Below are 27,229 nucleotides of genomic sequence, written 5' to 3' on the forward strand. Positions count from 1 at the left end.
CCCCCTGCCCCTCTGCCCCTCTTCTGGTTTAACCATTTCCCTGTAAGAAGGAATTTGTCGATCATTCGGTTTGATTTTTTGATTTTATTTTTTCCCCCCAAAATTCATATTTCGATGGATTATTTTCTTTTACCACCCCAATTTTCCCGGAACGTGCTCCTGCAAGGATGTATGCAGACGCCGAAGAAACACCTCATCGGCCGTAAGATCTTCACTCATTCTTGCCCAGTTATTCGATTTATTTCGATTTTTCTCAATGTGAATTCAAATTTCCATACCCGCACGGCATCATAGCTGTCTTGGCCTCGTCCCAGGAACCTGGACACCGACCATTTGTGTAGTACTTTTGCGGGTGGCAACATGTACTAGCTCTCTGATGGTTGACCACACGCATTCTCTGGAACATGGCCCCTAGATGGGATATTGAATGTTCGATATTGGCGTCTCGGCTGCTGCGGGGACGTATATGAAGACCAGGCGATCTCCCGTGAACCATATTTTTTTTCAACCATAATCATAATTTCTCTCATCCCTTTTCAAGGTTCTCACTCCTCCCTACTCTTCAACGTCTATTTTACAGATCGTGGCTCTTGATCTGTCCTCATCTACACTGCGAAAGTTTATCTTACGATCCACCTACTCCAATTATACTTCTCCGATCTGTTTTCCCTATTGCTCCCCGATTGGTTCCATTCAGATCGCTTGGACTTTACTTTGTATTTGCCATACACCCAGGCTAAATATCTCGGCACCCCCAAAATCTTCAATTCGAAGGTTTCGCGATTTTTCTAAAAAAAGGGACAAAAAGATGGCGGCCCGTGAATTCAACCTGACTTTTGAAGTCGCTCCTCCTCCCGCTGTGCGCCCCGGGCTCCCTTTTACCATCCCCGTCATCATAGCCGTTCGGCCTATCGGTACACCTGCGCGAAATGTACAACATCTCGTCGTGAGCGCTAGTTTGCGCGATGAAAATAGTACAGCCCCTGCTGTTGGATTGGGTGGCAGTTTAACGGCCAGCGTTCGCAGCCGCAGCGATAATGCGATGAGCGGATACGCCAAGTTCCCCTCTCTCACAGTCTCGCGACCAGGGAAGTATCGTGTTCGCGTGATGCTGAGTGCAGCTTCTGTCAATGGGGTCGTCACCAAGGAATTCGTCGATTCGGGAGTCATTAATGTGCACGCTGCTGCTCCGGCGGCCCAAAGACCGAGTAAGTGGGGGTGATAAATCATCATTCAATCAATTGAATGCTTCTTATTCGTGTGCCCTATCTATTCCATTCCCCTCAGTGGTTCTCCCGCCATAACGGCCAGTTAGCCGTGGCATCGGGTCTGAGATCACAAGTGGCGCGGCCCCATCTTCCTTTTTTGGAATCTTGCTGATGACTCGATTTTTTTTCTCATCAGCCCCCCTCCAAGCTGGAACCTTGCAGCGACTGACAGCTGAAAATCTGGATATCTCTACAGCGGATATCGCGAAGTGGCAATCTGCATGATCGTATTGCAGTCTCGGAGGAAATGGAACCATTGTTATTGGGTGTTGATGTGGAGTTTCCTGGAGTTTCCTATTTGTTTTGATCGATTTTTCTTTCGATTTTGATTTCATTTTTGTTCGGTCGTCAGGTTCTTGCTTCTGCTTTTTTTTAGTTCTGGTCTTTCGATATTGTTCTTTTTCGTTTAGACTTTCTTTCATACCTTGGAGGCTTGCTACTACTTTGGGAGAATCGCAAGTTTTTTCCACCCCTCCATCTAGTGATTATGCAACGAGTAATGGACAGTCTCTACCAAGAGAAATTTTTTGGATCATCTTTGTTTTTTACCTTGGTTCTTTTCTCTCTTCTCTTCTTTTGGGGTCCCGGGATCCTGGGGGTTGGGAGGGGTGATTGTGATGACGTGACAAGAGTGTTAGTCCACTTTTTCCCTTATTTTTTTTTTTGCGAACGGCGAATTAGAGACTGTAAATCAAATTTAAGAAAAAGAAATCATGTGATATAACCTGGCTCTATTCGGAATTCATCAGAATCGCCGTATCTAATTGGTTACCAATACGAATTTTCATCCGCCCGAATCGCAACTCCATCTCTGTGTGGGTGGTCAATAGTTCAAGGCACTCTTATAGTTCCGAAGAATCCCCAGACTCTGTGCCGATCCGAGCACATACTGCAGAAATGTGGGATAGTCCCAGCCTATGCTCCCAGCTGCGAGTCCCATCAAGCTGGTTTGGTCGTCACGGCCAGGCCGCCCAGGCCCTGTGATATTCTGCAGGTTCGATCAAGGGTTAGCACTTTTCCTGATTTTTGCGATATTGAATATCATTTTGCCAAGCTTCTTCAGTTGTGGGTCATTTGCGGAAACAATCAACTCCGCAATGTCAAAGGAGAGGGGAAAGCCGCTGTCAATTCAGTCGCGCAAAACAGAGTAGGAGAAGCCACAACAAAAGCAATTTTTTGCCGTGCCCCACTATGTGTGGTTGGATTGGAACTGTGACTGATTGTGACCAGATTATGGCACATGCTGACTTACCGGCTTCATGTTTATATCAAATAATGCGAAATTAGTCCCAGGCCCAAATCGGCGAATATCGATCCTTAGTGGTGCGGTTGTCTTCAATAATCCAGCCACACCCTCGCATTCCCTCATAATATTGGAATATGCTGAGTCGCTCTCTATTTCCGCCGCTGTCACAGCGCGTGAATTGACCGTCACGGCTACATTGCCGCTATAGGGAGCTATTCCATCAACATGGTTAAATCGAGTGACGGGAGGCAATGCCCAATGCTGATCTCGTCGATCAGAGGGTGGCATTATGGTTATGGTACCCTCTTCTTCTTTTAAATACTCCTCCAAAAGTACACGGGGCGATTCGTCGAACAGGTAAGCAATATGTTCGCGGAGATCGGCTGGGTTTCGACAGATTTTCACGCCGTGGCTCCCCCTGCCACGCACTGGTTTCGCGACGATGGGATAGTCGTTCTCCTTGATCAAGGCAAGAGTTCCATCCAAGGTCTTCTGAAGGAGTGCATATTCGGCTTTACCAGACCGGGGATCATCCACTGTCCATGATTGGGGCAATGTAAATCCTCCATGCCGCCGTAGTTCGTCATTAGTAAATGACTTGTCGTCGAATCTATCTGCGCAGATTGGGGGTTGGCCGATGACTTTCAAATTGGATTCATAGGGCGTCAATCGAGTCGAGGTCTGTAGCGGATGTTCTGCAAAGAGGACTGTATTGGCCCAGAGGTGTGTCGCCCCTTTCTGAACTACCTCTAGAATCCCTTCTTCGGTGTCGGGATAGCACCATTGATTCTGATCTGCAGGGTCTGGATTTTCCACGGGTGTGAGAATAGTAAAACCTTCTCTTGCAAGCGCATATGCGACATCCGAGCCAGAATCTCGGTAACCTGTATTTTTGTCAGTCGGGTGGTGAAACTAAAGTTGGATGTCTTTTTAGTCTATGCACGAACCACCAGGTTTGGGCGGTTTGCTAACGCCGTCATACATAGGCGGCGCAAGGGCCTGGTACAGGACCGCGATGACGGGCTTTTTGGGGGCCATTTGAGAGTATTGCCTGAATGGTAAAGGAAGTGCGAGCGGTGGGATGGGGACTTGGACGTGGGGGCTGCAGCAGCGGACTAGTGGATGAAGGGGCAGGTTCAGGTTTTGGCGAAGAAGTCGGAACTTGAATCCACCGTTCATTGTATTTGACATGGTAACATGTACCTTTGGATCTTGACCATTCTCTTAAATGGTCAATGTGGATGTTTTCGATGGTCGGAGAACTGCCGATTCTCGGAGGCGGAGCGGAGCCATCCTGAATGAAGCGGAACACTCCGTCAATACGGAACTACACCGGAGAGAAGGGGAAATGGTAGAAAATCTTGAGTAGACAGCACAGCTGGGTCATTTAATTCATAAATATAGCGAGTAAGAATGAGAAAAAGATGAGAAAAAACAAAAGGGACATTGAGCACCAGCTCATACCCAAATATAAAACTAAGACTAGCGTAGCTAGATCACACATGACCAGCAGAGATGATGAAAGGGTATAACATAAGTCATAAGAGTGACATATCGGGGCAGGGAAATAATCCGCTATGAAATATGAAAGCGTGTCCTTCGATTGAAGTTGCAAAGCGATCAATACAATGACAATGCCTCAAGGAGGGAACCTGTCATCCTCGGTGCAAGACCAATGCATGTCCGAGACATGAAGCCTTCTCCGCACTCGGAGATGACATCAAATGTGGGGGAGAGACAAGGATGTTTCGATGGCGAATCAAATGTCGGTTCTCAATTCCTCCGTCGAAGAGATCATTGGATCGTCTCCGCGGCGGGGAGTAACGCATTGTTTGGGGGCCGAATATCGCACGGGGCAGGATTGCCAATTTTGGCTATCAGAAAAGGGGAGGAAAGATAGAAAGCTCATGGGCTAGTAACTCAACCATCCTTGTTGCGAAGCTTGTCAAAGCTGTCACGGACGGTCTCACGAACACTGAAACCACCGAAAAGCCAGTCATTGGAGTGTCGCCCGTAGTGGTTGATGGTTCCACTGTAGCGCTTGTGGTCGCCGCTGTTCTTGCGAGTCGGGGTGGGAGCACGCCTCGGGAATTCTCCTTTAGGTGAACCAGGTGACGATTCGTCGGGCGACATCTGAACAGGGCTTGTAGAGCCGTGATGTTGATCGAAGTAGGTGTGGTTGTGAGGAGCACTGCGGGGGATGTCACGAGGCTGAGACATGCTGGCGGATTTGTGTCTTGAATGACTCTGAGAAATTGCGATCGGGTTCAATGGCTTTGAGGCTGATCGGAATCGCCTGGTGATCGGATTGGAAGATGTGCTGGAGTGTTTCTTCTCGTCGGAACGCTGACTGGAGCGCGAGGAGGTGGTGGTGGTAGAAGTTTGGGACAGGGATCGCTTGGGATACTGACCAGATTGGTATGATTGAGAGTGCATCACCTGGAGAGGAGGGGAGAGGAGGGAATATAAGAGTTCCAAGTATGAAGGTAAAGTTGGAGGACACGGGCCCTCCGGGGATATTTATGTTTATGCTGTCTCTGCCAACTCACCTTCCCTCGTACTCCTCACCTCTCACAACCACCCACAACCACCCACAACCACCCACAACCACTTGCTTTCGCCCCAAGTCTCCTCTTGTGGGTGCCAATTTCCCTGTGATCGTCCTTACGGCCATAGGGCAACCACTTAAATTGCAGCGGGGGATGTCGCAAACCTACCCTCAGACCTGTCGAAAAGGAACGCCCCCAGCCGTCTGTCTCCAATCAGCTCTGCAGTTCAGCCCGAAGTCTCCATTGATAGCGGACCGGCCCTGGAATTCACCAACCGGAGGCTGCAGCAGGCGAACCCACGTATCCACTGGTAAGGTTTAGTCGTGTCGGTGAGAATACACCAAATCCCACCGCGTTGGCCACCAACGAGCCAATCCGCGTTTCTGTCTGCCTTGGAGCCTCCTCGAGTCCGAGCTGGGACCCCGCAGATTGACCGCTGCCCAGAGACACGTCGCCATTTCTGCCGCTATCTCTGCTGCATGCTTCTGTCCAGCTGGTTTCCGTATTCACGCGACCCATACGAGTACATAGGGCTGCACTGCAGAACTTCTTCCCCCCTATTCCCATTGCACCATAAGCACTACGGAAGATGCACATACAGACTACTAGTCAACTATCTTACCAGCTTGTCATGCGGTGAGATTTTGGGGCCTTGTCATAGGGCTGGCTTTTCCCCTTCCCGCGGAGTTAGGCAACCAGCAATTCTCGCTTTATGAAGATCATCCACTTTCTTTCGTCAGTCATGTGGGTCGTACAGCAGAAAGGTCGACCAATCCATCACGAGGCTCGGTCGCCCCGAGTACGACTTGCCAGCCCTATGGATTGGCAAAGATAAAGACCCATTCCTTGTCCGCTCCAGGGCGCTGCGCTCACCAATGAATTATACATCCCTGAGACATTGCCCTTCTAGCGCCCTTCGAGAAGGCCGTCCTAACCGAAGGCCACAGCACGTGTGTGCGACTGACTCATTTGGCCCCCACGCGTTACACGGAGCCAAGAAAGACACAGCTCAAGGCATTCTGAGACTCGGCACGGTCGCTCCGAGCACTGTGCTGCGGTGTTTCGTTGTTGGCACCATTCGGGTGCATTGCTGGCTTGTTTTGAAACGCGTTTACATCATTTGGCAACCCGGCTAAGGGATGACCACGAACATACCCTATGCCGTGCTCGCCTGATGCTATCGAACAAGCTTAGCTCTCACTCCCCGCCAACCTTACTTCAATTTACATATTTCTTGGCCCTAATGTGACATCATGGTATTGGCATTGATCGACTATGTTCTAACATAGTTCTCTTACATGGTCATAACACATCATTCAGCACCAACCAGCCAAATTTAAATCTTGCTGGTAGCAGATGCGGTCTTCGGTAGGCCGAACTTTGAGATATCCTCCACTGTCTGACCATCCACGGCCAGCTCCGCCAGAACTCGTCCAAAAGCCGGGGCAAACTTGAAAGCATGGGCCGCACCTAGACCCACAATCACGTCCTTGTGGTTGTCCAGTGGACTGATAACGAATCGTCGATCGGGGGTGATAGTATATTGACAGGTGACCGTGCGCAACGGCTCACGGCCCTTGTCGGGCATGAGCCTTTGCAGGAATTCAGTCAACTCCCCCTGCAACCGGGGCGAGGGTACATATGTACGCTCTTCGGGAGTCATCATATTCTGCGCAAAGTCGTGGGCAGCCTTAATAGTTGGCTCACCATAACAAGGGAAGCCATAAAAGCATGGAGCACCACCCCAGATCCAGGTCGGGAAATGGGGGGATTCAAACTCGGCTGGTTCGCTGGGCTTGAAGTATGTCACTTGCTCCTGCATGATCTGCAGAGGAATATGTACGCCGAGAGGAGCGAGCAGCTTGTTTGTCCAGGCGTCCGTGGTGAGAATCACCTTATTTGCATGGAAGGTTCCCTGCGACGTTTGAATGACAACGCCCTTTCCGGACGACTTGGGCGTAACGCGCTCGACACGAGTCCTCTCCTTCAGCACTGCACCTCTGGACCGGGCCACCCATTGCATTGTCGCAACTGTCTTAGACGCATGGACGATTCCCGTATCGGGGTCATAAACAGTATCGACCGAATCGGGTACATTGAACTGAGGCCATCTCTTATTCACCTCCTTGTTGTCAAGAAGCTCATGTGGGACATCGTTCGCAGTGAGAGCTTGTGTGTAGTTACTGGCTGGGATCGGAGCGTCTTTGGGGAGGAAAAAGAGACCGCCGGTGGTGGTTAGAAGCTTCTGACCGGAGATCTTCTCGAGCTCAGCCCAGTCCTTGTAGGCAGCCTTGACAAGCTTCACATATTCCGACTCGGAGTTGGATTTCCGGACGATACGCGATGTATCGTGAGATGCTCCGTGGACGTGTCCGAATTCGAATTGTTCCAGCCCAAGGACCTTGGCACCCTTGAGGGCGGCGTGGTATGAAGCTGCGCTTCCGAGGACACCAAGTCCAACAACGGCAACGTCGAAATGCTCCATTTCTTCTTGCGTGGTCTGTAGAAAATAATTAATGGTCTGAAAAGGTTTGATAGGCTACAACAAGACGACACAAGCCCATTTAAGAGCTAGCGATGGTGACTTCGTGAGGATGGCGGGGGCTTCCTCCGCTCACGTGGAACCAGCGATGAGGCGGGGGAGGCGGGCCTAGATGATACCAAAGCTCCCTGAAGAATGAAGCGAATGAGACCTTTATCCAAATCCGAGCTGATAGGGTTGGACAGCATCCACCCAAGTGGGACATACAATCCGGGGATCACCCCGTCCCCGCGTTTGGCGTATAGATATCGCTGCAAACCACTGGTGAGATAGCTACTCCGCACACGTGAGCGGAGATCCCCCGGTCACCCACCAGAGCCAAAGTAGAATATTCTTGAATCATCCCAATCAAGAAGCTAAAGTAACTTTTAGTAAGCTCTATCCCCGAGTTTTCTCTGAGGCCGGCAGAAATGACCTGCAAATTCTCATTATTCAAGTTGGATCTTCTGCACTCTTGCAATATCGGGGCAGTGGACGGAAACGACTTTCGAGGTTGAAGCGAGTATCATTATCTTGCTCTCAAAATGTGTCAAAATATTTTCCAAAAAGGTAAAGCACTCATAAATATTGGGGGCAGACGTAAAAGATCCCAACCAAGAGGATCCAGGTATTCATCAAATCGACCTATCTAGAGAAAAGTCAATTTCATACCCATGAGCTGTGACTAGTGCGGAATTTTAGGCTTTATTATAATATCATGGTTTTAACGTATTGATAAATAAACGTTTTCTGAAGAGAGATATTCGAAGTGACCGATACTGCTAAGAGAAGTTCCAGAGCACTGCATCGGATATTCTCCGATTGTCGGGATTTTCCCGCATTCCAAGATTGAGGGCGGTGCAATTAACACTACTCGATGCCTTTTAACAGGCCACAGACTTAAATTTCTCCATGGCACGCATCGAGGCAAAAACTGCTTGAATAGACCGTGAAATGGATTCTAAGTATTCAAAATACCCTTCGTTTAGCGACCTGCCTCTACAGCAGAATGGTCCGCACGGCAATTCTTGGGGGCTGTGGGGTCCTAATGACCAGATCGGAACTTTGAATCATCTCAGTGAGGACGTTGTTGCAAAGGCCGCAAAGCAGGAAATCAAATCTGGGAAGCGAGTCTGTCTAAAGTACGTTGTTTCATACCATTCCTCATGTTGAATTATATCAGCGAAGCGCAGATCCATTGACACAAGGGCGCATCCAGTTGGACTTTGACTGGCTCTTCCTATCCAACATTAGGTCGCAAAACTCTTGAGATCAAGTTGAATAATAAAGCCCCGCTCAAGATCGCACATGACGACGAGGTATGTTTGAGTCTTTGAGATCGCTATCTTTCAGGAAACGGAATTTCTAACCATGCAATTTCCAGTGGACCTTCAACTCTCAATGCAGCTCCCAGTGGGATGGATTTAGACATTATGCTTATCAAGAGGAAGAAGTTAGTTGCAACAGCATCATGGGTCTCTCGATTTATTAATACTGACGTATGTTTCAAGCTCTATTACATGGGCCGGAAAGCTGCGGAGTTCGCAGAATCTCCAGTTCCCAATGGCATCCAACGTGAGACAATTTGCCATTCCTGCTATTCCGACAAGACGAGAAGCACATCCAGTACTTCTTATGCTATAAATAGTACTGACTCTATACAGATATTGCAGAGAAAGGCATTGCTGGACGCGGCATTCTGGTAGATTGGTACAAATGGTCCCAAGAGAATGGCCATACTGTCGATGCCATGACTGCTCACCCGGTATCATTCAATGAACTACTCAAGGTACTAGAAAGCCAAGGGATTTCTGAAAATGAAATTCTTCCTGGCGATGTAATCCTCATCCGCTTTGGCTATATTAGCCAGTATGAAGAAATGGGCGATGAAGAACGGGCTCGTCTGGACCAACTCTACCGGAAACAAAAACCGGAAAACATCGGGATTGAGCCCTCGAAGGAGCTATTGGCATTTCTATGGGATAACAAAATTTCTGCGGTTGCAGGAGATACGCGATCCTTTGAAGTTTGGCCCTGTTCGCAGACAGAATGGCATCTGCATGAGTGGTTGCTGGCTGGTTGGGGAATGCCAATTGGCGAATTGTTCGATCTGGAGAAGTTAAGCAAAGCTTGCGAAGAAGCCAACACGTATACCTTCTTCTTTACAAGCTCTCCCATGAATGTAAGTATTTTTATCCTGGTTCCTATATCCACCGATGAAAATAAGAAGCTGATACCTCTCATGCGATCCAGGCACCTGGGGCGGTTGCAAGCCCACCGAATGCATTTGCGTTCTTCTAAATGACATTTATCCGCAATACTTGTCATTTAAAGCTGTCTGCCTTCGAGATTGACTTCAATTGTTGTGTCACGTACAATTTTGTGTTCAAGTCTAAACGCGATAAGAAGCCCCGGGTACGCCGGGGTAGTATACATCTTTCATGAGAAAATCTCAGAAGTGAAGATGGCTGGTTGGATTGTAAATCTTTAGTTCTCCTTTCTTCTAAATATAATCTAATTATATCTGGCTTTTTCATGACATTCAACCCACACTGATGTGGTATAATGTAAATAAAATATCAATAAGAAAAAAAGAAAATCAATCCTCGGCTATCAGCTACACATCAATTGGCTACAGTGTGTATCTGTATAGAGGACTGTTTTCTCCCATAGCCACCAGCTGCTCCGGGCTATACTGCTCCCTAGCCTCATTTTCATCCATTCTGCTCTTGGACTTGTTCAATCGCCAAAGACTATATTCAAGGGTGGAGGCGGCAGCTATACCAATGCAAATAATACCAAGACAAACCCCGTACCCAATCGTGTAGTGTGGCGCTTGATCTTCCAGGAATACGTTCGTTCCAATAAAGCCTGAAATTATCAATATCTTTCCTCGCTCTTCTGTGTTAGAAAAGGAAACTCACTGGCAGTATTTGCTGCGGCTAGAAGCCACGCAATTCCGATTGAACGTTTCCATGATTGGGGCAGATTGTTGGTCGTCCAACTTGATATTCCAGGAAGTAAGGGGTATATGCCGATTTGTGCAAGAACAACGGCAAAGTACATAGGACCTTTGTACTCTTCAATATTGGCCGACAATATTAAAAGAATTATGAAGGCCACTAGCAGCAAGCCCATTGGCATGACAATGAATGGAAATCGCCAAGCAAAGCGATCGGCGAGGCGGCCAGAGAGCCAACTTGAGACAGCACCGCAAAAGTAAGGCGGGATGGTTAGTAGCTGAGCCTGTGATGCTTGGAAGCCTAGTTTGTTGATGATTGTGGGCATGGTATAAGAAAATGCCGCATTTGGAGCCGCATTTACCATGGCCATCAGTACGGCCAAAAGAATTTTCCAATCACTCATCGTTTTGAGAAGAAGAGACCAATAAAACTTGTCTCCTTCTCCTGTGGTGGAGCGATGACCAGCCTGTCGGAATCGTAGATCTATGAACAGCTTCTCCTCAGCGCTGAGCCATCCTACCTTTTCCGGGGAGCATGGGAGAATCAATGGCAGAAGCAAACCAAAGATTGTCGGGACGACTCCTTCCAGTATGAAGATCCATCTCCACCCAGCCACGCCACTAAGACCGTCCATGTTGGAAATTGCGTATGCGAGGAGACCGCTAAAGGCCCCAGAGATGGCAGAAGCAGTGTAGAGAAGGGCTAGACGTTGTTGAATTACATTGGGAGGGTACCATTGTGTGACCAGATAGACGGCACCGGGGAAGAATCCTGCCTGAGGTCGGTCTGTTAGCTCTGAATTGTCCAAATAGGGAATTCTGGATGGTAGATTACCTCGAAAACTCCCAACAGAACCCGACACACTGTTAAACTTGCAAATCCTTGAACTGCGCCCATGCAGGTCATGACAATACCCCAGGTAACGACCTGTGAGGTTAGCCAATAACTTGGGTCGGTTTTCTTCAGCATCACGTTGGACGGAATTTCTGAAAGTCAACAGTCAGCGGTAAATGTGAGATCGATAAACTCGAGTCAATAGAATCATACCAAATATAATGTATGGGACAAAGAAAAGAGTACTCGCAATATTGTATTGATGTCCTACCAACCCCAAGTCCGTATTCATCCCCTCAATCTTCGCATTGCCTAAATTGTTTCGATCGACATGGGAGCACAGGTAAAGAAATGCCAAGACAGGGAGCAGATGAGCGTCAATCTAGCGATGTGATGAATAGAAAGCTTTGAAGTATATTGAGAAGAAGATGAAATACCTTTCGAATCACTTTCTTCCCTTTAGAGCCGTCATATTCGCGAAGAATCGCAGCCTCTTCTTCCGAAAATCGTGTGTAGGCGAGAGACTCGAGGTGCTTGGCATCGAAGTCCTCTTTTGAGTCTTCGGCTCTTTCTTGTGTCATTTTCTGATTTCGGCCGACTTGAATGACGAAATACTCGCGATTTGAAGCGTCAAAGTCCACGGGTCTAGTTAACGGCTCTTGTGAAAGGAGGTCGAATTGGTATAGAAAGTGGAAATATGTTTGCTCGAAGCTAGGGTCATACGATCGAAGCCCCTTTATCTTGGGAAATTCGATAGCTCCTTAACATCTGGGGTAGGGCTGGATCCATAGGTACCCCACGGGGTCAGTCCGACAAGGGAAATTTCCGAAACAAATCTGAAAAGCATTTCCTTCCACCAGAATGCGTCGGGAAAATACCGATGGATTTCCGTCATTGTCAACAGCGGTGTAGCCTATAAGGGCACCTATTTATCTCGGCTACATCACTCTAAAGACCAGAGTCGCCTGACAGCGAGATGGAATAATGATGAAAACTTACTGAGAGACCAGCCGGGACCCCAAACTAGCCGATTCTGCTGTTTTGGAATTTCAGTTTACCTGCGAGGAATGGGAGAGATACTTCTCGGAGGCTGATCAAAAGCAAGATGATTCGAGAAGTTAGGATGTTTCCGTGCCAAAATGCTCCCGTTTTTGTATTTAATTTTTAGCCTTATTCCTGGTCTACTATTCCGAAAGTGTCATGCTCTTATTCTTGTTGCCCCTAAAGAACGACGCCCAAATCTGAACTTAAATGCATTCAAACTCCAAAACGATGATTTGCCGGCCCGGCCTCCTCATTTCCTCCTTCCTCTTGTAGAGTCCACAGGGTAGCACTAGGTCTCCTCCATGCACGTGGTTGTTCGGAATGACACCGTCGATGTCGTCGCTCTGCGCCAAATCTTGTATCTTCACTCGCAGATAACACCGTTGGACGTCTATTTGTCATTGCGATCGGCCGCGCAGAGCTTCTCGCAGGCATCCAACCCGATATCATGAATTGATCGCGAGTACTTATGGTTGGCATAACAAATAGCGATCTAGTCTTATCGAGCGGGGGACGCCGAATTAGACGACGTAGGACACTGCGATGAACATGCTTCCGGGCTTCGATCGCAGATTCAGATGCTTCCAAGTCCTCATTTCTGTCCCTGAGTAAAGGTCGAGACCAAATCCGGTGCGTCCGGGGTATGTGTGATGGTACGATACCTGCCATCTCGGCGTCGTCGTTGGCAAACTCCTCCGTGATGAGAGGAACCACTGTTGCTTGCTGAAAAGACCATGGTGTATGGCCAGGGGCTCCAGTTCCAGGTTTGGAAACACGTAATTCGATCCTGCGTGGCTCTCGCATGCATATTTCAGAGCCGCAATGGGGCCAGGAGTGGTGTCTTCTGTGATTGCGAAGGTACGGCATCTTTGTCGCTGACATAGGGCGATCAAGTTGAATTAGAATTTCGCGATTTTGAGGCTCTTTACCCCGTCTTCATCATGCGTGTCGTGGATGGATTTGCTGGGCTAAGATGCGCAGATCTGAACAAAATTTCTCAGCTTACATCCGGCTGGCAGGTAGCAGCATTATAAATGAACGACAAAAACCCCCCTACGCCTCTTGGACTCGCACATGCTAGGTCAGGGTGCTGCGCCCAGGCCCGGGTGACTTCAATATCATTCGCTGTTTGAAATGACCCTAGGTTTGGGGCAACGTGGGGTAACAAAAATGCAAAATTACTACTAATAGGTACCACTGGCAGAGCTTCAAGTTCCGAGTCAACTAGAAGTTGGGGGGCGGTTAGACAATGGGCTCTTTAATTAATATATATCCCCGCTCAATGATTCTCCAAAAATAACAACAGAACTTGAAACTACCAATGCCACCAATAACGGTATAAACCTTGGAATAGTAAGTAAAACTCCGATTTCCAATGAAAAATCTTGTAGGCACTAACGGGTGCGGGATTCCAGTTTCAAATGATGACCGTTGGCGATGACGAGGTCAAGCGGGCTCGGCTGAGCGCCCGGGTCATCACCGCGGGCAGGTCGCATGACTAGGGACTCGAGCAAGACAAGACTTGGAATTTCCGTACATTAATGGACAAGACCGGAAATAGATAGACTTCCCTTAATTTCCTACTGACCGGAAATAGCTTGTAGGTGGCCATCTTCAATTTTAGCAGATGATGGGTAGCTTTGATTCCTTTGGTAGTCATCTAACTCATTTTAAGCACATCATAATGTTTCAGTGTAAGTCATATGACTGAATCAGGTTTCTTCAGATCGAGTTGAATGTCCAGTAGTCTGTCGTACTTGGTGCTTTGACAGACGAATTTTAATTATAGCGTTAAGATATAGGCTGATGTGGTGGTTAACAGGAGGATGTTGTAAATGTTAGGGTATGGGGCGCTGCTTCAAGCCGTTCATGATGCATAAATGTACGAATTCGGTATCAACCACCCCCAAGTGGTCGAGCAGTAACTCGACTATTTCATCTTCCTTGGTCTAGTGGTCATGATTTCCGCTTGTCATTAAAACCGATAAGCGCGGGAGACCGGGGTTCGATTCCCCGAGGGAGAGTTTCTTTTTGTCATTTCGTTTTTGACCTTTGAAAGGTTCTTCAAGAACCGAAAATGAAAATAGTTTTTTTATATTTTTTTTTTCGTTTTATTTTTTCCCTTCTTCCCAACCACAAAGCTAGAGAGCATGCTTGATTCATGGCACTGGCACTATGTATGAAGTTGCCGAAATGTAGATGGTATATTACAGCAGGCATTCAACGCAGCGATGCGATCTCATTAAACAACTCTCTCAATATCTTCAACATGCTCTGTCGCAAGTTTTACATCAATGGCCTTTGTGGTTGCAACGCGTAGTGCTTCCGCCTCCATTGCCTCTAATGGGCGCTTGGACTGCTTGGCTACCTTGTCACGTATCGGAATAATCGTGGGGTGATGGGAATCTCGATCAAAGTAGACATCGAGATCTTCCAGGGTCCGGTACGCAGTTTCTGGGTAAAGAAAGTAAACCACAAATATGAATGCGAGATTAAATACCGCAAATACTAGAGACCAGTCAGTTTTCCATAATCTTCCTGATGCAATTCGACGACATACTGATATAAAATCGATAACCGATATTCTCGATTCCGGTCGGAGTGAATTGGGTGCATATGAACCCAGCCAACTAAAAAGACTTGAGATATAGAAACATGGACATTAGAAAGGAGAAGGACCCTTACCCAATTCGTTGCAGTTGCAGACGCAGCACCAACAGTTCTCATGGCCAGAGAGTTGATCTCTGCCTGGTAAACCCACGGGACCATACCCCAAGTGCAACCGAATGCTGCGTAATAGAAGAACAAAAACGAGACAGCAACGATTCCCCACTGAAATAAGACTTAGCTTAGAATAAAACAAAATGCACTAATTCTCACTTACCTGGAATGGTGCTTGATCAAGGAGAGCAATGGAGATTGCAACCATCACATATGCTAAACATTGAAGGGACAGTCCGCTCAACATGAGGACACGGCGCCCGCATCTTTCAATCAGCCAGAAGCATAGGCCGGACGAGATCATATAAGATGTAGCATTGCAGCCAGTGAGGATTCGAGCCATCATTTCATTCATGCCGACATTTTTCATAAGAATGATGGTAAAGTAATAATTGAGAGCGTTTATACCACCGAATTGCTATGAATTGTTGAGCAACAAGTTTTCAATAATCAAGGCGAGGACCTGATACCTGCATAAACTGGCCACCACACCCGAGAAGAAGCCGCTTCAAGTGGCTAGATCGATCGCGCCGAGCCAAAACGTGAGTAAAAGAGATTTTTGATTCGCGCTCTATGAGAATTGCACCAGTGATAGAGTGATATTCACTTTGCACAATGGGATCATCAATAGTCAGTCCTTTCCCCAGATAGCGTCGTATAGCTTCCAAGCCCTCTTGACTTCTGTTCTGCATTAAGAGCCACCGTGGGCTGTCAGGAACTAGCGGGAGTAGTGCCACTAGAGCCGAGCATGGCACAAGCTAGACCAGTACGCATGGAATATTAGCGGTCTTGCATGTGAAAACTAGAAAAGGCAATTCAAAGTACCTGCAGTGCTAGAGGAAGTCGCCACTGATACCCTCCTTGGAGAAAGGAGCAACCTAATGTTATCCATGTCGCGGCACAGTAAAAAACGACGTTGTGAAGAACAACTATCACGGATAGCTTGCCACGACGATCGCTGCGACAGGACTCGGCCTGAAACACGCCACATGTCGAGCTAGTCACTCCTGGAAAAAGAAAACAGTCAAAAACTTGACGAGACTTTAGGAGCTACTAGATTGAACAAACCGTTTCCTACACCGTTTATAACTCGACCAACAATAAGTTGAGGGAAGGAATAGGCAGAGAATTGCAGCACAGCGCCAAGGGCGCTGATCATGGCACCAAATCTTAGCGTATTCTTTCTGCCCAGGCGATCACCATAGCATGCTGCAAGTAAGCAGCCCACTAGATTTCCAAGCTTCAAGATGATAAGAATCAGTGCATACTTTTGTGGTGTTGTGGTCATACCGAGAAGCAGCTCGCTGTGATTCCTTGGACAGATGAGACCTTGGTCTGAGGGAAAACATTGAGAAAATCGGGACTGATAAGAAGACCCGCGACAACACCCTGTCTCATAGCATTAGCGAGATCATTGAGATGGGAAACGTGGCTTTAAGAGGGAGCACAGGAACACCGACCTGATCCCACCCATACCACGATTGAGCAGCTGAGTTGGCGCCGGTTAATGCTATCTCAAGACTATACCCGTCTAACATCATGTTTAAAAACTTGAACCGACCAGAAGCGAGGTCGACAGAATATGTCAGAATTGAAACTTGGGAAATGGGGGAATTCTCACCATTTAAAGCTCCTCGCTGGGATCGCCGAGCATTCCTTTAACCAGCCACAAAAGGGGATAGGGGTTGTATAGTCAACCCCGGATTTTCCCCGCATAATCTAGCCACACCCTAATCCATCAAAGACGAGTGACCGATTGGACCGCAATCTACACTGCCGGGCCGTCTCCACAGGAGGAGCAATTTCTTACCCGCGCCGGAGCAGACATGGCCCGCGAGTTAAAGAGCTAAGATAAATTCCACACCAGTAGAAGATGATTTATTTTTTGGGTGAGAAGACTCGACGCACCTTAAATTTCAAGTTGGGAGGGCCTTCAGTATAATGAGATACAAGGGTGTCAACACTTGTTTATCTAATAGGTCAGGAATTCTCTCGAGATGGATGTTTGAAAACGTTTAGACGAGGTGTGATTTGGAAATATGCCTTAAATCCTTAACCTTGGCGGCACTTTCTAATATAATATGAAAGAAAATTCCTAGTTTTCATATCACGGAGTTCTGCTATCTTCATACTGCTAATCCCGGTGAAACATGGAGCCCGCTATCGCACCAGTCCCGCAAATCGTCCTTGATATTCAATGTAGAATATCGCAAATCAAAGAATCGCGAGGGGAGTGATGATTCTGAGATTAAAGATCTATGCTCTGAGATTGCCGTACGAATAACGCTTTCGTATCTTAGAGCCAATGGCCATCTCTTGCCTGAACAAAGTAGAGCATATGCCATGGATCTCACGCCGCTCGGAACATCGGCGTTAACTGTTTTCGCATAGACTTATGAGAAATTAGATGGTGTAAAAGAAATAGATGATTTAGGATTGAAATACCGATATAGTACCGTGCGACAGTGAACAAGCAGAACACCAAATGTGGATTACTGACACTGAGCTCTTCGTCAGTCATCTGGCGAACCTTGAAAACCATGTTGTCACAGGCATAAATGCAGCGATTGGTTGCATATTGCCACTAGAGATGTTAGAGGATTGAATAAAACTATTGACAAGAAGCTCTCACTGGTTCTGAGGACCGGTCAATTTCTTTAGGAATTGTAGACATTCTCTGAAAGAGAAGAATAACGGCCCTTCAGAAGTTAGCGAAAATAATGCGAAAAAAACCAGGCTGAACATACACATCAAGAACACAATTTGTTAGGACGATATTCGGATCCATTTCGGCACGCTCCTCTTCCGCATATTCCGCGTTGATCAGTCTATAAACCGCCGCAACAAATTCTTCACGCCAAACTGTGAGGCGTTCATCAATTTTCTGAGCTTCGGTCTGCCACTGGATGCGGTCGTGAGTGTTGCTGAGGTTCCATGTTTTCTGAAGGAAGTGATGAATAAACCACAGCTCATTTGTGCCAAATATTATACACAGCGAGAAGGCCGAAGAGTACCGGAATTGACCGAATGACCACACGTTAATTATATGTTCGGGAAAGGCCCACAAGGAATCGCTGCATGGTAGAATTCCATTTGGTATGGGCGGTGACGAGCCTGTATCCCAGTCCACACCGACAGTTGACATACTGTCTAGCATTTCGGACATCCAATATGCCCGGATCCGCTCCTCCCGATCAATGATTGTAGTCGAGAGTGGATGAAGGCGAGGAGGCACAGACGCAGAAGAGCTGAGTTGTTCCACTTGCTTTTTGACCAAAGTTCCACAGCCAAGTTGAGACGAAATGCTGATTTATTTTAGTAAGTACTATGCTAATAGGGTTGATCGACTAACCGTTTACATAGAGCAATCAAATTCCAGAATTGCTCAAATCGACCCTCTCCGTAATCAAGATTAGAGAGAATTAGTAAAGCCTGCAGACACTGAAGGGAAACCTGCTTCAAGGCTTGGCAACAGATAGCATCGCACAGGCTATTTGACCACTGCTTTCGCTCATCTATGCTAACCAGTGGTGACTCATAGTGTACTAGTGTTACCGCACAGATGGCTTTAATAACTAGATACTGATTTGAAGACTCTAAGGATTCTAAATGTTGCAATGAGGTGGTTAATGACGGCTGATGCAGAATCGGAAACCATGGATGGTATTTTTTGAACCAGATAGAGCAAAGCTCAGACAAGACGGGATATGATAGTGGATCAAATTGAATCGAGCGTCTAGAAAGGGTGTCGTTCTCTGAATTCGTATTTGGGGATGCAAGAAGCGGCCTGTTGGGTGGATGGGAGACTGAAAGCTCTTCATCTGGCGAGTAGACACCCCCGGCTAGTGTGACATCAGGCTCACTGGCAATAGGGGTAGTCATTTCTTGACCATTCGCCGAACTCTCTAAAGTTAGTTAGCTTCCATGTTGATATTCTGTATTGGGGTTGGCATGATTTTACCCTGAGAGGTACTATTTCCCTCAAGCATGTGTACTCGCTGCTCCAGTTCCACTGATACAGAGTTAGCAAATCGCATACCAAGACAAAATATCACGAAAAAGGGCATACCTAAACGTCGGTCTAATTTGGAAATATACCCTGCACGAACACCGGGCCGTCGTCCCGCCGCATACTGACATTCAAACTGATTCCTGGAGCAAAAGCCACAGTTTGGCTTTTGCCGATCGCAAGCGACCTTGCGGCTTCGGCAAGTAGTGCAACTAGATATCCATTAGCCTAGGATTACGATTCAAAAAACGGAGTCGACTGACGCGGCATTCAGTTTGGCCGACATGTTGACATGAGGGGGTTGGGAGTTCAATCTGGCCCCAAAGGCTGTGCGCGTTCAAGCTCGTGCGACGGGGTAATGCGGAGAGAATGCCGACCCTGCGAAGAGATGACGAGGACAACAATGTCAACAATCCTCGGGCTATCTCCCCTGTTTCGTGTCCCCAGAGGTCATGGGGATCCTTGGTTACCGTTGGGTATAGCTTGGAATTTGAGAAAAGACCGAGGATATTCCTAGACTTCGACCGAGTGCCCCCACTCTCTCCATATTTTGGCGTTGATCTGGGGATTTCCCCACATGCGCCCGTCTTTGTCTGAAAGCCGGCTTAGAGATGGCCCGCTTTACTTGAGCTGATTGGTGTCTCGATATTCTCTCCTCGATCAACACGGAGAAGCATTGCAGTCAACGCGCGACACGGAGCTCTCCTCTCCATCATGCGTGAAGGTGGGAAGGGGAGGGGCAGATGATGAAATGAATTCTCCAGCTTGTCGACATCTATTTAAACGCGACATGAAACGGGAGCAAGTCGGTCTTTCTCAAAATCTACAAGATCCATTTGAATCGACTGAAGACCGATTCCAAGATTTCATTTCTCTTCTACAGACTTTTTTCGCGACTTCCACGGCCCATCCAGCAACATGACAGCTGCACGGTACGACCACATTATTGATCTCCCCACGACAGCGCCTGTCGATTCTGTTGTGGATCCGCATCAGATAGCAGAGAAATGGCTCGGCAAACTCGAATCAATTTTTGAAGATGGAGATTTCTCACAGATCAAGGACATCTTCAACAAAGATTCGTGGTGGCGGGACATCATTTCGCTCCAGTGGGACTTTCGCACTATTCATGGAAATGAAAGGATTGAACAATTCCTAAGACAAAATCAGAGCCTTGGACCGATCACCTCCTTTAAACTCGAAGAGACCGGTCACTTCAAACCAAAGCTTGAGGTTGTTAAAAAGGACACCGGCTTTGCGTGGATCTCTTCTCTTTTCCATTTCGAGACACGCATTGGCCGAGGATCGGGGGTTTTACGATTGACCCAGGAAAAGCCCGGAGAATGGAAAGCATTTTCCGTCTATACATCCCTCCAAGAACTTAAGGGGTTTGAAGAGCCACTAGGAACAAAGCGCGCCTATGGAACGCTCGATTCCATGCCTGGTGGTATAGAAAAGGGAACTTGGCTTGAGCGCCGACAACGTCAACTTGACTTTCTGGATGATGAGCCTCAGGTGTTAGTGATAGGAGCCGGTAAGTTGCAAGCCAAATATTTCCGACCATGAAAGCTAACCCACAAAAGGCCAGTCTGGTCTCAACATAGGAGCTAGATTACAATCACTTGGCGTCTCGACTCTCATCGTCGAGAGAAACGATAGAGTCGGGGATAATTGGAGGCATCGTTATCGGGTAAGATAATTTCTCATTGTTATTTTCCAGTAAAAAAACATTTCTAATACAGATTTAGACTCTTGTCACGCACGATCCCGCCGAATTTACTCATACGGCCTACCTCCCTTTCCCAAAAAACTGGCCACAGTTTACCCCGAAGGACAAGCTTGCAGATTGGTTCGAGAATTATGCATCGATAATGGAGCTCAATATTTGGACAAAGACCAAGGTGACCAATACAAGCTATGAGGACGTGAGGGGCGAATGGACCGTGGATATCGTCCGTGATGGGAAGCCACGGACCGTGCGGCCTCATCATGTTGTATTCTGCACAGGCCATGCAGGCGAGCCCTTGATCCCTTCTTTCCCAGGCCAGACCGGGTTTAAGGGGACAGTTTACCATGGGAGCCAGCACGAAGATGCATCGAAGTACGATGTCCAGGGTAAAAAGGTAGTGGTTGTTGGAACTGGAAACAGTGGTCATGATATTTCTGAGAACTTCTGCCAGAATGGAGCAGAGGTGACAATGCTGCAGCGAAGTGGTACATATGTATTAACCCTAGACAAGGGCGTTTTTATTCTCCATGAAGGAATGCACTGTGAGAATGGGTGAGTTTCCAAAGCAGCATTTATTAGTACTTAATCGGCTCTAATAAGAAGGCAGACCACCCACCGAACAGAGCGATATAGTAGGCGAAAGTCTACCCTTCCCTGTTCAGTTTGCTCTCAATATAGATATGACACAGCGCATTGCAGACGAAGAAAGAGAGACCATCGAAGGCCTTCAGCGTGCGGGTTTCAAACTTGAATGGGGAATTGACGGCTCAGGAATTGCGAGACTCTACTACACACGCGGAGGTGGATATTATGTTGATGTTGGTTGCAGCAAGCTGATTATTGATGGGAAAATAAAGGTTCATCAGAGCCCCGAGGGTATCTCCGGATTCACACCTGATGCTGTTGTGCTTAAGGACGGAACACATCTCAACGCAGATGTTGTGGTACTTGCTACAGGATATGACAATATGAAAACAACAGTGCAAAAAGTGATGGGAAACAAGGTCGCAGATCGATGCAACGATGTCTGGGACCTGGATGAGGAAGGGGAGCTGAATGCAGTGAGTACTATTGAGCTTGCTTTCACTTCCACTTTATGGCTAACATCGATAAAATTTAGATTTGGCGACCCAGCGGTCACCCAAACTTTTGGTTCATGGGTGGAAATCTCGCCTTGTGTCGCATTTATTCAAAGTACCTGGCATTGCAGATCAAAGCAGCGGAGGAAGGGCTAATGCCATCGTCCATCCCCAACTAAATGGTGGACCGTCTTTTATTTACTGAAGATTCTAGATTGCCCAATATAGTTCTCGTTCTTGATTGATTGTTTCAAATATTCTATGAAAGCTTGCAGATAATTTGACTTGGCGGAGTAGGCAAATGAATGGGAATTCATGGGTATTCTGCTAGGTGAATCGAAGCTACCCGGAGATCTCATCCAGCGCAAACCCTTTCATAACCATTTGATCCTAAATTTGATATTAGTGAAAGATCAAATTAGTGAGCCAGGAATTTTACGCACCCTTATGAGAGCCCCTTCTCCCTCTGCCAGAGAATTCTTAACCATTTCTGCCCTCTCGCCGAGCTAAACCTTACCAGTCGGACCACCTAGTATATGGTCAACCACTTGATTTGCATATTCTTCTCGAGGCGTTTGCGGCATTCCATCAGTGGCCTGAACGACGGTCTTTATCTTCTCTTCGGCGGACTTGTATCGAGAATTCGCTGGAAGTTTCCAATCTCCAAGATAGGTTTGGCCATTTGTCTGGATGGCCCCGATCACGACCATGAGGCCTTTGAATTTGAAAGGCATCAACTCAAGACGGAAAACATCGGCAATCTGCTCCTGGGCAATCTTTGAAGCGCCATAAGTACCTGATGGTATTTTCTTCAAGTCAACTATTATTGCAGTATGGAACATTTCGGTTTGACACGCCCATCGTTGGAATAGCTCCGTGGCCTGCAATTGAAGTAATACTCACCAGTGTGCCTTGTGCCTCTATAAAAAGGGGAGCAAATGCTTGAGTCACAGCAAGAGGCCCCCAAACATTTGTTTCAAAAATTGCTTCCGCGGCATCAATATCATCATCAAGGAGAGGCATGAAATGGTTGCGTGCCGCATTGTTAACGAGACGGAAAAGCTTGCCACTTGTTTGAGAGGAGACAGCTTCAACCGCATCTTGAATATGGCTCTTATTAGTTACATCAAGGGCGAGGAGAGTGACGTTTGGAAGATCTTTTAAAGAGGCCATCTTGTTGGGTTCCCGGTTTGTGGCAAAAACATGGTACCCTCTTTGCTGAAACACATGGGCAAGGCTCGAGCCTATTCCTCCATCACCGCAGCCAGTGATCAATATCGAGTCTTTCTCCATAATTCCAACTTTCTTTAGAATTGTTATATCAGAGCAAAGATAATCAAAGTGCGTGAAAAAAATGAACATTGTTTCGACTGGGCGCGGGTGGATACCTTTGAATGCATTTTGAAAACGCTTTAGAATCTTCCGTAGAGCAATATAATCGGCTTTTCAAAATGATAGCCCAGAAATAAATACCATTCTGGCTCTAGTGGATATATGACGTGGATTCTGAGGTGCCCAGGTAGATCACTGTTTAGGTCACTCATAGGTCACATCTTGGGGCCAGAAGCCAACATCTAATCTAGCTTCTATATTTGTACTAGTGCCATGCACATTAGCGAGGGGACCAATCCGAAAGACTCAATGCTTCGTTCCTTTTCGCTTCGGCATATTGATTTAGAACGGTCTTCCCTGCAAGGCTGCCAAAAGGTCTTCTCGGTCTGTTGTGCATGAGACCCAAATTGTTAGCATGGCCCCTGATCGAATCTGGAATCATATAATGCTTACCGTGAGGTGTTTGGAAAACCATTGAAACAGCCCCTTCTCGAGAACCGACATTCATAGTTTTGGGATTGCGTGTTATGATGTTCGCCATATCTAGAACAGTTCCTCGGTTGTAAGGCAGACGTGGGAAGCTGACTCGGGTACCTTCTTTGGACGACTCGGAAGAATCTGAGGGCAAGGACATGGTAAACCATTTGTCAGGAATATTGTCGTCCCAGCGGGCAGCAAGCTGGAATCGATTTCCCCGACGCCAAAGTTGGGCTTCCGCCCCTCCTTTGCCAGACTTTTTAGAGCCAAACAGCGATTTGCCCTTGGTGGAGAGTGATTGGACCCGGCGAGAGAAAACGAGCTCGTATAGAGGGGAAAGTGAATTGAGAAATGAGCGAGAGACGGGCTCAGTATCAAAATGGATTATCACCTTCCTGGATTTTTTCTCACAATGAGAGAACCCGACTGGTTCATCAGCACGATAAAGCTGGTCAACGTGTGTGGAGATATAATCTGTATGGGAGATGGCAGGGAAACGGATGCTGAGAGATGAATGCTCGTAGGCGTAGTCGGTATTGCGATAGATGTAGTAAACATCGAGATATCGCCATGATGAGTGGTTCTGAAATAAGACAACTGCTTTGTATTGTTTATGTTCGGTTCCAGTATCAATGACCTCGTAAATACGACCGGAACTACTAGGCTCAGACCACGAAAAGTCAGGCCGGAAGCTCAGATCCATAATTGCCTTTTCGAAATCTTCGGCGCCTTGTTGTGTACCAAAATGTAGACTGAACCCGAGGTTTGGAGCATTTTCGTCGTAGCTATATGAGTAAAGAGTGTTGTAATTTCCATCTGTTCTGTCCGATCGTTCCTGACAGGCATCGGACCATTTGAGGAGAAATTGGCGAGACATATCCTCGTGATTGATTTGAACCCCACCTAATGGCATGAAAAACTCCAAACATCGTGGCATTGTTTGTGCGACGGAGGGGGTGATTACTACTCTTCGAGTAGACCGCCAAGCTTCCCCAAAGGTCCTTTCCAGGATACGAAGCTCGCAAGACTTTATCGTGACTGGTGGATTGAGGGGTTTCATAGTTGGAGGTTTCAGCTGTTCAAGCATTTCAACAGATCCTTTGAAGATAACGCTTTCGGTAAAGTCCTTAGAATCAATTGGCTCTCTCAGCCAAACGGCATCGAAGTAGGCCTTTGGAATGTTGATAAACAGCCCCATATCTGACTCAAACTGGAAGGATATTGAAACGCTCGTGTTATCGAACTTGAATGGCAATGGCTCTGAAACTCTAGCGCCCGGGAATCCAGCCCTTATAGCATTTTCGAGTACAATCATCGGCGGTAGATCGTCAGGCACGACTGGTGTATAGATCAGAGATTAAATCCCAATATTTGGTGAAAAAGACTTACAGTTTCTTTGGAGGTAAAGAGATCCACTTTGGTTGCACAGAATGAATTTTGGCTCACTTTCACCCTCTCGGGCGGCTAGCAAGAGCATATAAGGCGCACCTTTAGAGCGCATTCGGAACTTTTTGCCTCCAATTCCTGCGTTGACAAATGTCCTAAAGAGGACTATCTCTTCCTCAGCACCAGCATCTTCTTTATCAACGGATATCCATCGCGCATTGTCAAGGCCAAATGAAAAATCAAAGCTGCTATCAGGAGTCTCTTCCGGCTGCAGAGACTCCCAAATAGCGCAATTTTGCGAAAGGATATTTTCGGTATCTGGTATGTCAAGGGAGGTATACTGGGAAAACTCGTAGTTAATACTCTGTCGATACGTCAGTATCCAGGAAGCCACCACGTTGGCATTAGAAAGAAAACCGATGTACCTCTGAAAGCTCAGCAATTGATTTGCGATTCTCATCGGTCAAGAGAGCAGGGGAGCTTTCTTCTTTCAGAACAACGTCGTAAAGAATATACGATGCTTTCAGCAGGTCAACATAAGCCTGGTGAGAGCTCGAAGCGGAGTCTGTCGACGGGCTCAAGCTGCCTCGTGCGCTAGTATACTTATTCCTGCTACCGTTGGCGAGAGTCGTACGAGCTTTCAATAGCCACCAGGTAGAAATGCGTAACCAGTCTCGCGTGATTAGTCGCCGGACTTGGAGCTCTTCGTTGACAGAAACTTCGAATAAATAGATAACTTCTGGCATTGGCGTGTGTGCCGGGTTCTGTGGCTCATACCGAATTGGTCGTGCAAGCTGCTCCTTCAGGCGGACCTGGCGCAATTGATGCATGGCGTTTGATACAGCCTCCAGAACCCGATGGTGAGGATTTTCCTGGGAGCCCTCACTGCTTATCTCCAAACTTTGCTTCTCCTGGCTTTCCGAGTTATCTTCCCAAGACACCTTTTCGTGAGTTCGACCGTCAATCGTTTCGTTGGAGGGCTGCTCGCCCCTGCTTTGAGAGAGGCTGATTCTACCCATCATACTCTGCGAAGGGGAACGGGTTGTGTTGAAAGAGGTGGGAGAAGTAGGTGCGGTCCCTCCATAGAACGACCCGTCAGATCCGGAAACTATAGACTCGGAGGAGATCGAAGTATTTCTCCGTTTGCCGTTGTCGTGCCTTGCTTGACGCAGGGGTGCAACGTGGAGGCGATCTGAGTGGTATTTATCATGCGCGCTTGCATCTTCAGGATCACCGGATACAATTTCTCTGATGCTCCGAGGGGAGCCGAGGGTGTCGGAGTCCCGCCTAAAAGATGACTCCATGACATGCATGGCGTGTTCATCATCTTCCATCGCTTGTGCTATTGTTTGCTCTAACTGAGCGAGAGATGCACTGATATTGGTTAGTGACGACAAAGAAATTTTCGGCGTGGTCGCGTTCCCTCTGAACTTACTATCCAATAGAGCTCATGCAAAGACTCAAATTACACGTATGGACAATGATTTTAGACCGAATATCTTCGATCTGAACCCTCTGGGTAGACCATTTGATCCTTTGCCAGAAAGTCTTGCCTTCGCCAACACCCAAGTCGCGATATCGTCCGAGAAGAGATTTGAGGCGTTGGAGGGTTTGGTAGCATGCGCTCAGACATCTTTCTAGTGCTTGTCTTCGGCTTGTATCCATCTCCTGAAAAAAGAATGCGTTTGAGCTCACATCCTCACTGAGCGCTCGCAGGCTTCCCTGCAGCGACCCCAAATCATTAATCAGGTTTCGAAATCCATCTGGTGCATCTTTAGACAAAGGGTGAAATTGATTGTAAAGTTCCCAGGTGACCCTGGCCAGGGCAGGGATGTCGAGAATACCACAATTCGATGGCATGCTGGAAGAAGGGTCCCAAAGAATACTCAGTCTCCAGGTCAAAGGAAATTCCGTGGAGTACGAGGGCTCTGTTTCATCCTTCAAACGTAGAGGCTTAACTTTGCGCCCGTGCCGCAGTTTGAAGCCACCTAAGTAAGCGGCAGTTAGCCTCGCGGGAGAGGCGCCAACGACGAAGCTGCAAGAGTGGAAAGCTGCTAGTTTTTGCTCGGGG

At 47.3% G+C, this 27,229-nt stretch overlaps 11 protein-coding genes across 11 annotated transcripts; 3 read left to right on the forward strand and 8 right to left on the reverse strand.

Moving 5' to 3' along the window:
- Window positions 1-808: 808 nt before the first annotated feature.
- N7509_010601 (uncharacterized protein) lies at window positions 809-1,493 on the forward strand (the record flags this gene model as incomplete). Its single annotated transcript, XM_056635238.1, has 2 exons — window positions 809-1,208; window positions 1,405-1,493. The coding sequence occupies 2 exons, from the start codon at window positions 809-811 to the stop codon at window positions 1,491-1,493; spliced, it is 489 nt and encodes a 162-aa protein (XP_056485858.1).
- Window positions 1,494-2,091: 598 nt separating this feature from the next.
- N7509_010602 (glutathione synthetase ATP-binding domain-like protein) lies at window positions 2,092-3,705 on the reverse strand (the record flags this gene model as incomplete). The annotated part of the gene is made up of 3 exons (XM_056635239.1): window positions 2,092-2,256; window positions 2,521-3,398; window positions 3,462-3,705. 3 exons carry the CDS (start codon window positions 3,703-3,705, stop codon window positions 2,092-2,094), a joined length of 1,287 nt encoding a protein of 428 aa, XP_056485859.1.
- Window positions 3,706-4,434: 729 nt separating this feature from the next.
- N7509_010603 (uncharacterized protein) lies at window positions 4,435-4,950 on the reverse strand (the record flags this gene model as incomplete). The annotated part of the gene is made up of 1 exon (XM_056635240.1): window positions 4,435-4,950. One exon carries the CDS (start codon window positions 4,948-4,950, stop codon window positions 4,435-4,437), a length of 516 nt encoding a protein of 171 aa, XP_056485860.1.
- Window positions 4,951-6,399: 1,449 nt separating this feature from the next.
- N7509_010604 (putative sarcosine oxidase) lies at window positions 6,400-7,548 on the reverse strand (the record flags this gene model as incomplete). Its single annotated transcript, XM_056635241.1, has 1 exon — window positions 6,400-7,548. The coding sequence occupies one exon, from the start codon at window positions 7,546-7,548 to the stop codon at window positions 6,400-6,402; it is 1,149 nt and encodes a 382-aa protein (XP_056485861.1).
- Window positions 7,549-8,538: 990 nt separating this feature from the next.
- Window positions 8,539-9,885, forward strand: N7509_010605 (uncharacterized protein; the record flags this gene model as incomplete). Its single annotated transcript, XM_056635242.1, has 6 exons — window positions 8,539-8,726; window positions 8,804-8,903; window positions 8,969-9,037; window positions 9,096-9,159; window positions 9,249-9,766; window positions 9,838-9,885. 6 exons carry the CDS (start codon window positions 8,539-8,541, stop codon window positions 9,883-9,885), a joined length of 987 nt encoding a protein of 328 aa, XP_056485862.1.
- A 331-nt stretch (window positions 9,886-10,216) lies between these two features.
- On the reverse strand, window positions 10,217-11,962 carry N7509_010606 (MFS transporter; the record flags this gene model as incomplete). Its single annotated transcript, XM_056635243.1, has 5 exons — window positions 10,217-10,455; window positions 10,509-11,322; window positions 11,382-11,533; window positions 11,595-11,763; window positions 11,819-11,962. The coding sequence occupies 5 exons, from the start codon at window positions 11,960-11,962 to the stop codon at window positions 10,217-10,219; spliced, it is 1,518 nt and encodes a 505-aa protein (XP_056485863.1).
- A 2,705-nt stretch (window positions 11,963-14,667) lies between these two features.
- Window positions 14,668-16,687, reverse strand: N7509_010607 (sugar porter family MFS transporter; the record flags this gene model as incomplete). Its single annotated transcript, XM_056635244.1, has 9 exons — window positions 14,668-14,933; window positions 14,986-15,055; window positions 15,111-15,257; window positions 15,310-15,564; window positions 15,617-15,904; window positions 15,972-16,153; window positions 16,179-16,413; window positions 16,437-16,535; window positions 16,607-16,687. The coding sequence occupies 9 exons, from the start codon at window positions 16,685-16,687 to the stop codon at window positions 14,668-14,670; spliced, it is 1,623 nt and encodes a 540-aa protein (XP_056485864.1).
- Window positions 16,688-17,272: 585 nt separating this feature from the next.
- On the reverse strand, window positions 17,273-19,441 carry N7509_010608 (Zn(II)2Cys6 transcription factor; the record flags this gene model as incomplete). Its single annotated transcript, XM_056635245.1, has 8 exons — window positions 17,273-17,538; window positions 17,592-17,730; window positions 17,779-17,845; window positions 17,894-18,451; window positions 18,499-19,051; window positions 19,108-19,158; window positions 19,216-19,367; window positions 19,419-19,441. 8 exons carry the CDS (start codon window positions 19,439-19,441, stop codon window positions 17,273-17,275), a joined length of 1,809 nt encoding a protein of 602 aa, XP_056485865.1.
- Window positions 19,442-20,073: 632 nt separating this feature from the next.
- Window positions 20,074-22,142, forward strand: N7509_010609 (flavin-containing monooxygenase; the record flags this gene model as incomplete). The annotated part of the gene is made up of 5 exons (XM_056635246.1): window positions 20,074-20,689; window positions 20,739-20,845; window positions 20,904-21,436; window positions 21,492-21,945; window positions 22,005-22,142. 5 exons carry the CDS (start codon window positions 20,074-20,076, stop codon window positions 22,140-22,142), a joined length of 1,848 nt encoding a protein of 615 aa, XP_056485866.1.
- A 327-nt stretch (window positions 22,143-22,469) lies between these two features.
- Window positions 22,470-23,256, reverse strand: N7509_010610 (uncharacterized protein; the record flags this gene model as incomplete). The annotated part of the gene is made up of 2 exons (XM_056635247.1): window positions 22,470-22,844; window positions 22,867-23,256. 2 exons carry the CDS (start codon window positions 23,254-23,256, stop codon window positions 22,470-22,472), a joined length of 765 nt encoding a protein of 254 aa, XP_056485867.1.
- A 381-nt stretch (window positions 23,257-23,637) lies between these two features.
- N7509_010611 (uncharacterized protein) lies at window positions 23,638-27,018 on the reverse strand (the record flags this gene model as incomplete). Its single annotated transcript, XM_056635248.1, has 5 exons — window positions 23,638-23,681; window positions 23,749-25,110; window positions 25,162-25,522; window positions 25,584-26,532; window positions 26,594-27,018. The coding sequence occupies 5 exons, from the start codon at window positions 27,016-27,018 to the stop codon at window positions 23,638-23,640; spliced, it is 3,141 nt and encodes a 1,046-aa protein (XP_056485868.1).
- Window positions 27,019-27,229: the final 211 nt, after the last annotated feature.

This window comes from Penicillium cosmopolitanum (assembly GCF_028827165.1).
Source record: "Penicillium cosmopolitanum strain IBT 29677 chromosome Unknown utg000009l:1.0-9042332.0:1.0-9050551.0, whole genome shotgun sequence".
NCBI classification, from domain to species: Eukaryota; Fungi; Ascomycota; class Eurotiomycetes; order Eurotiales; family Aspergillaceae; genus Penicillium; species Penicillium cosmopolitanum.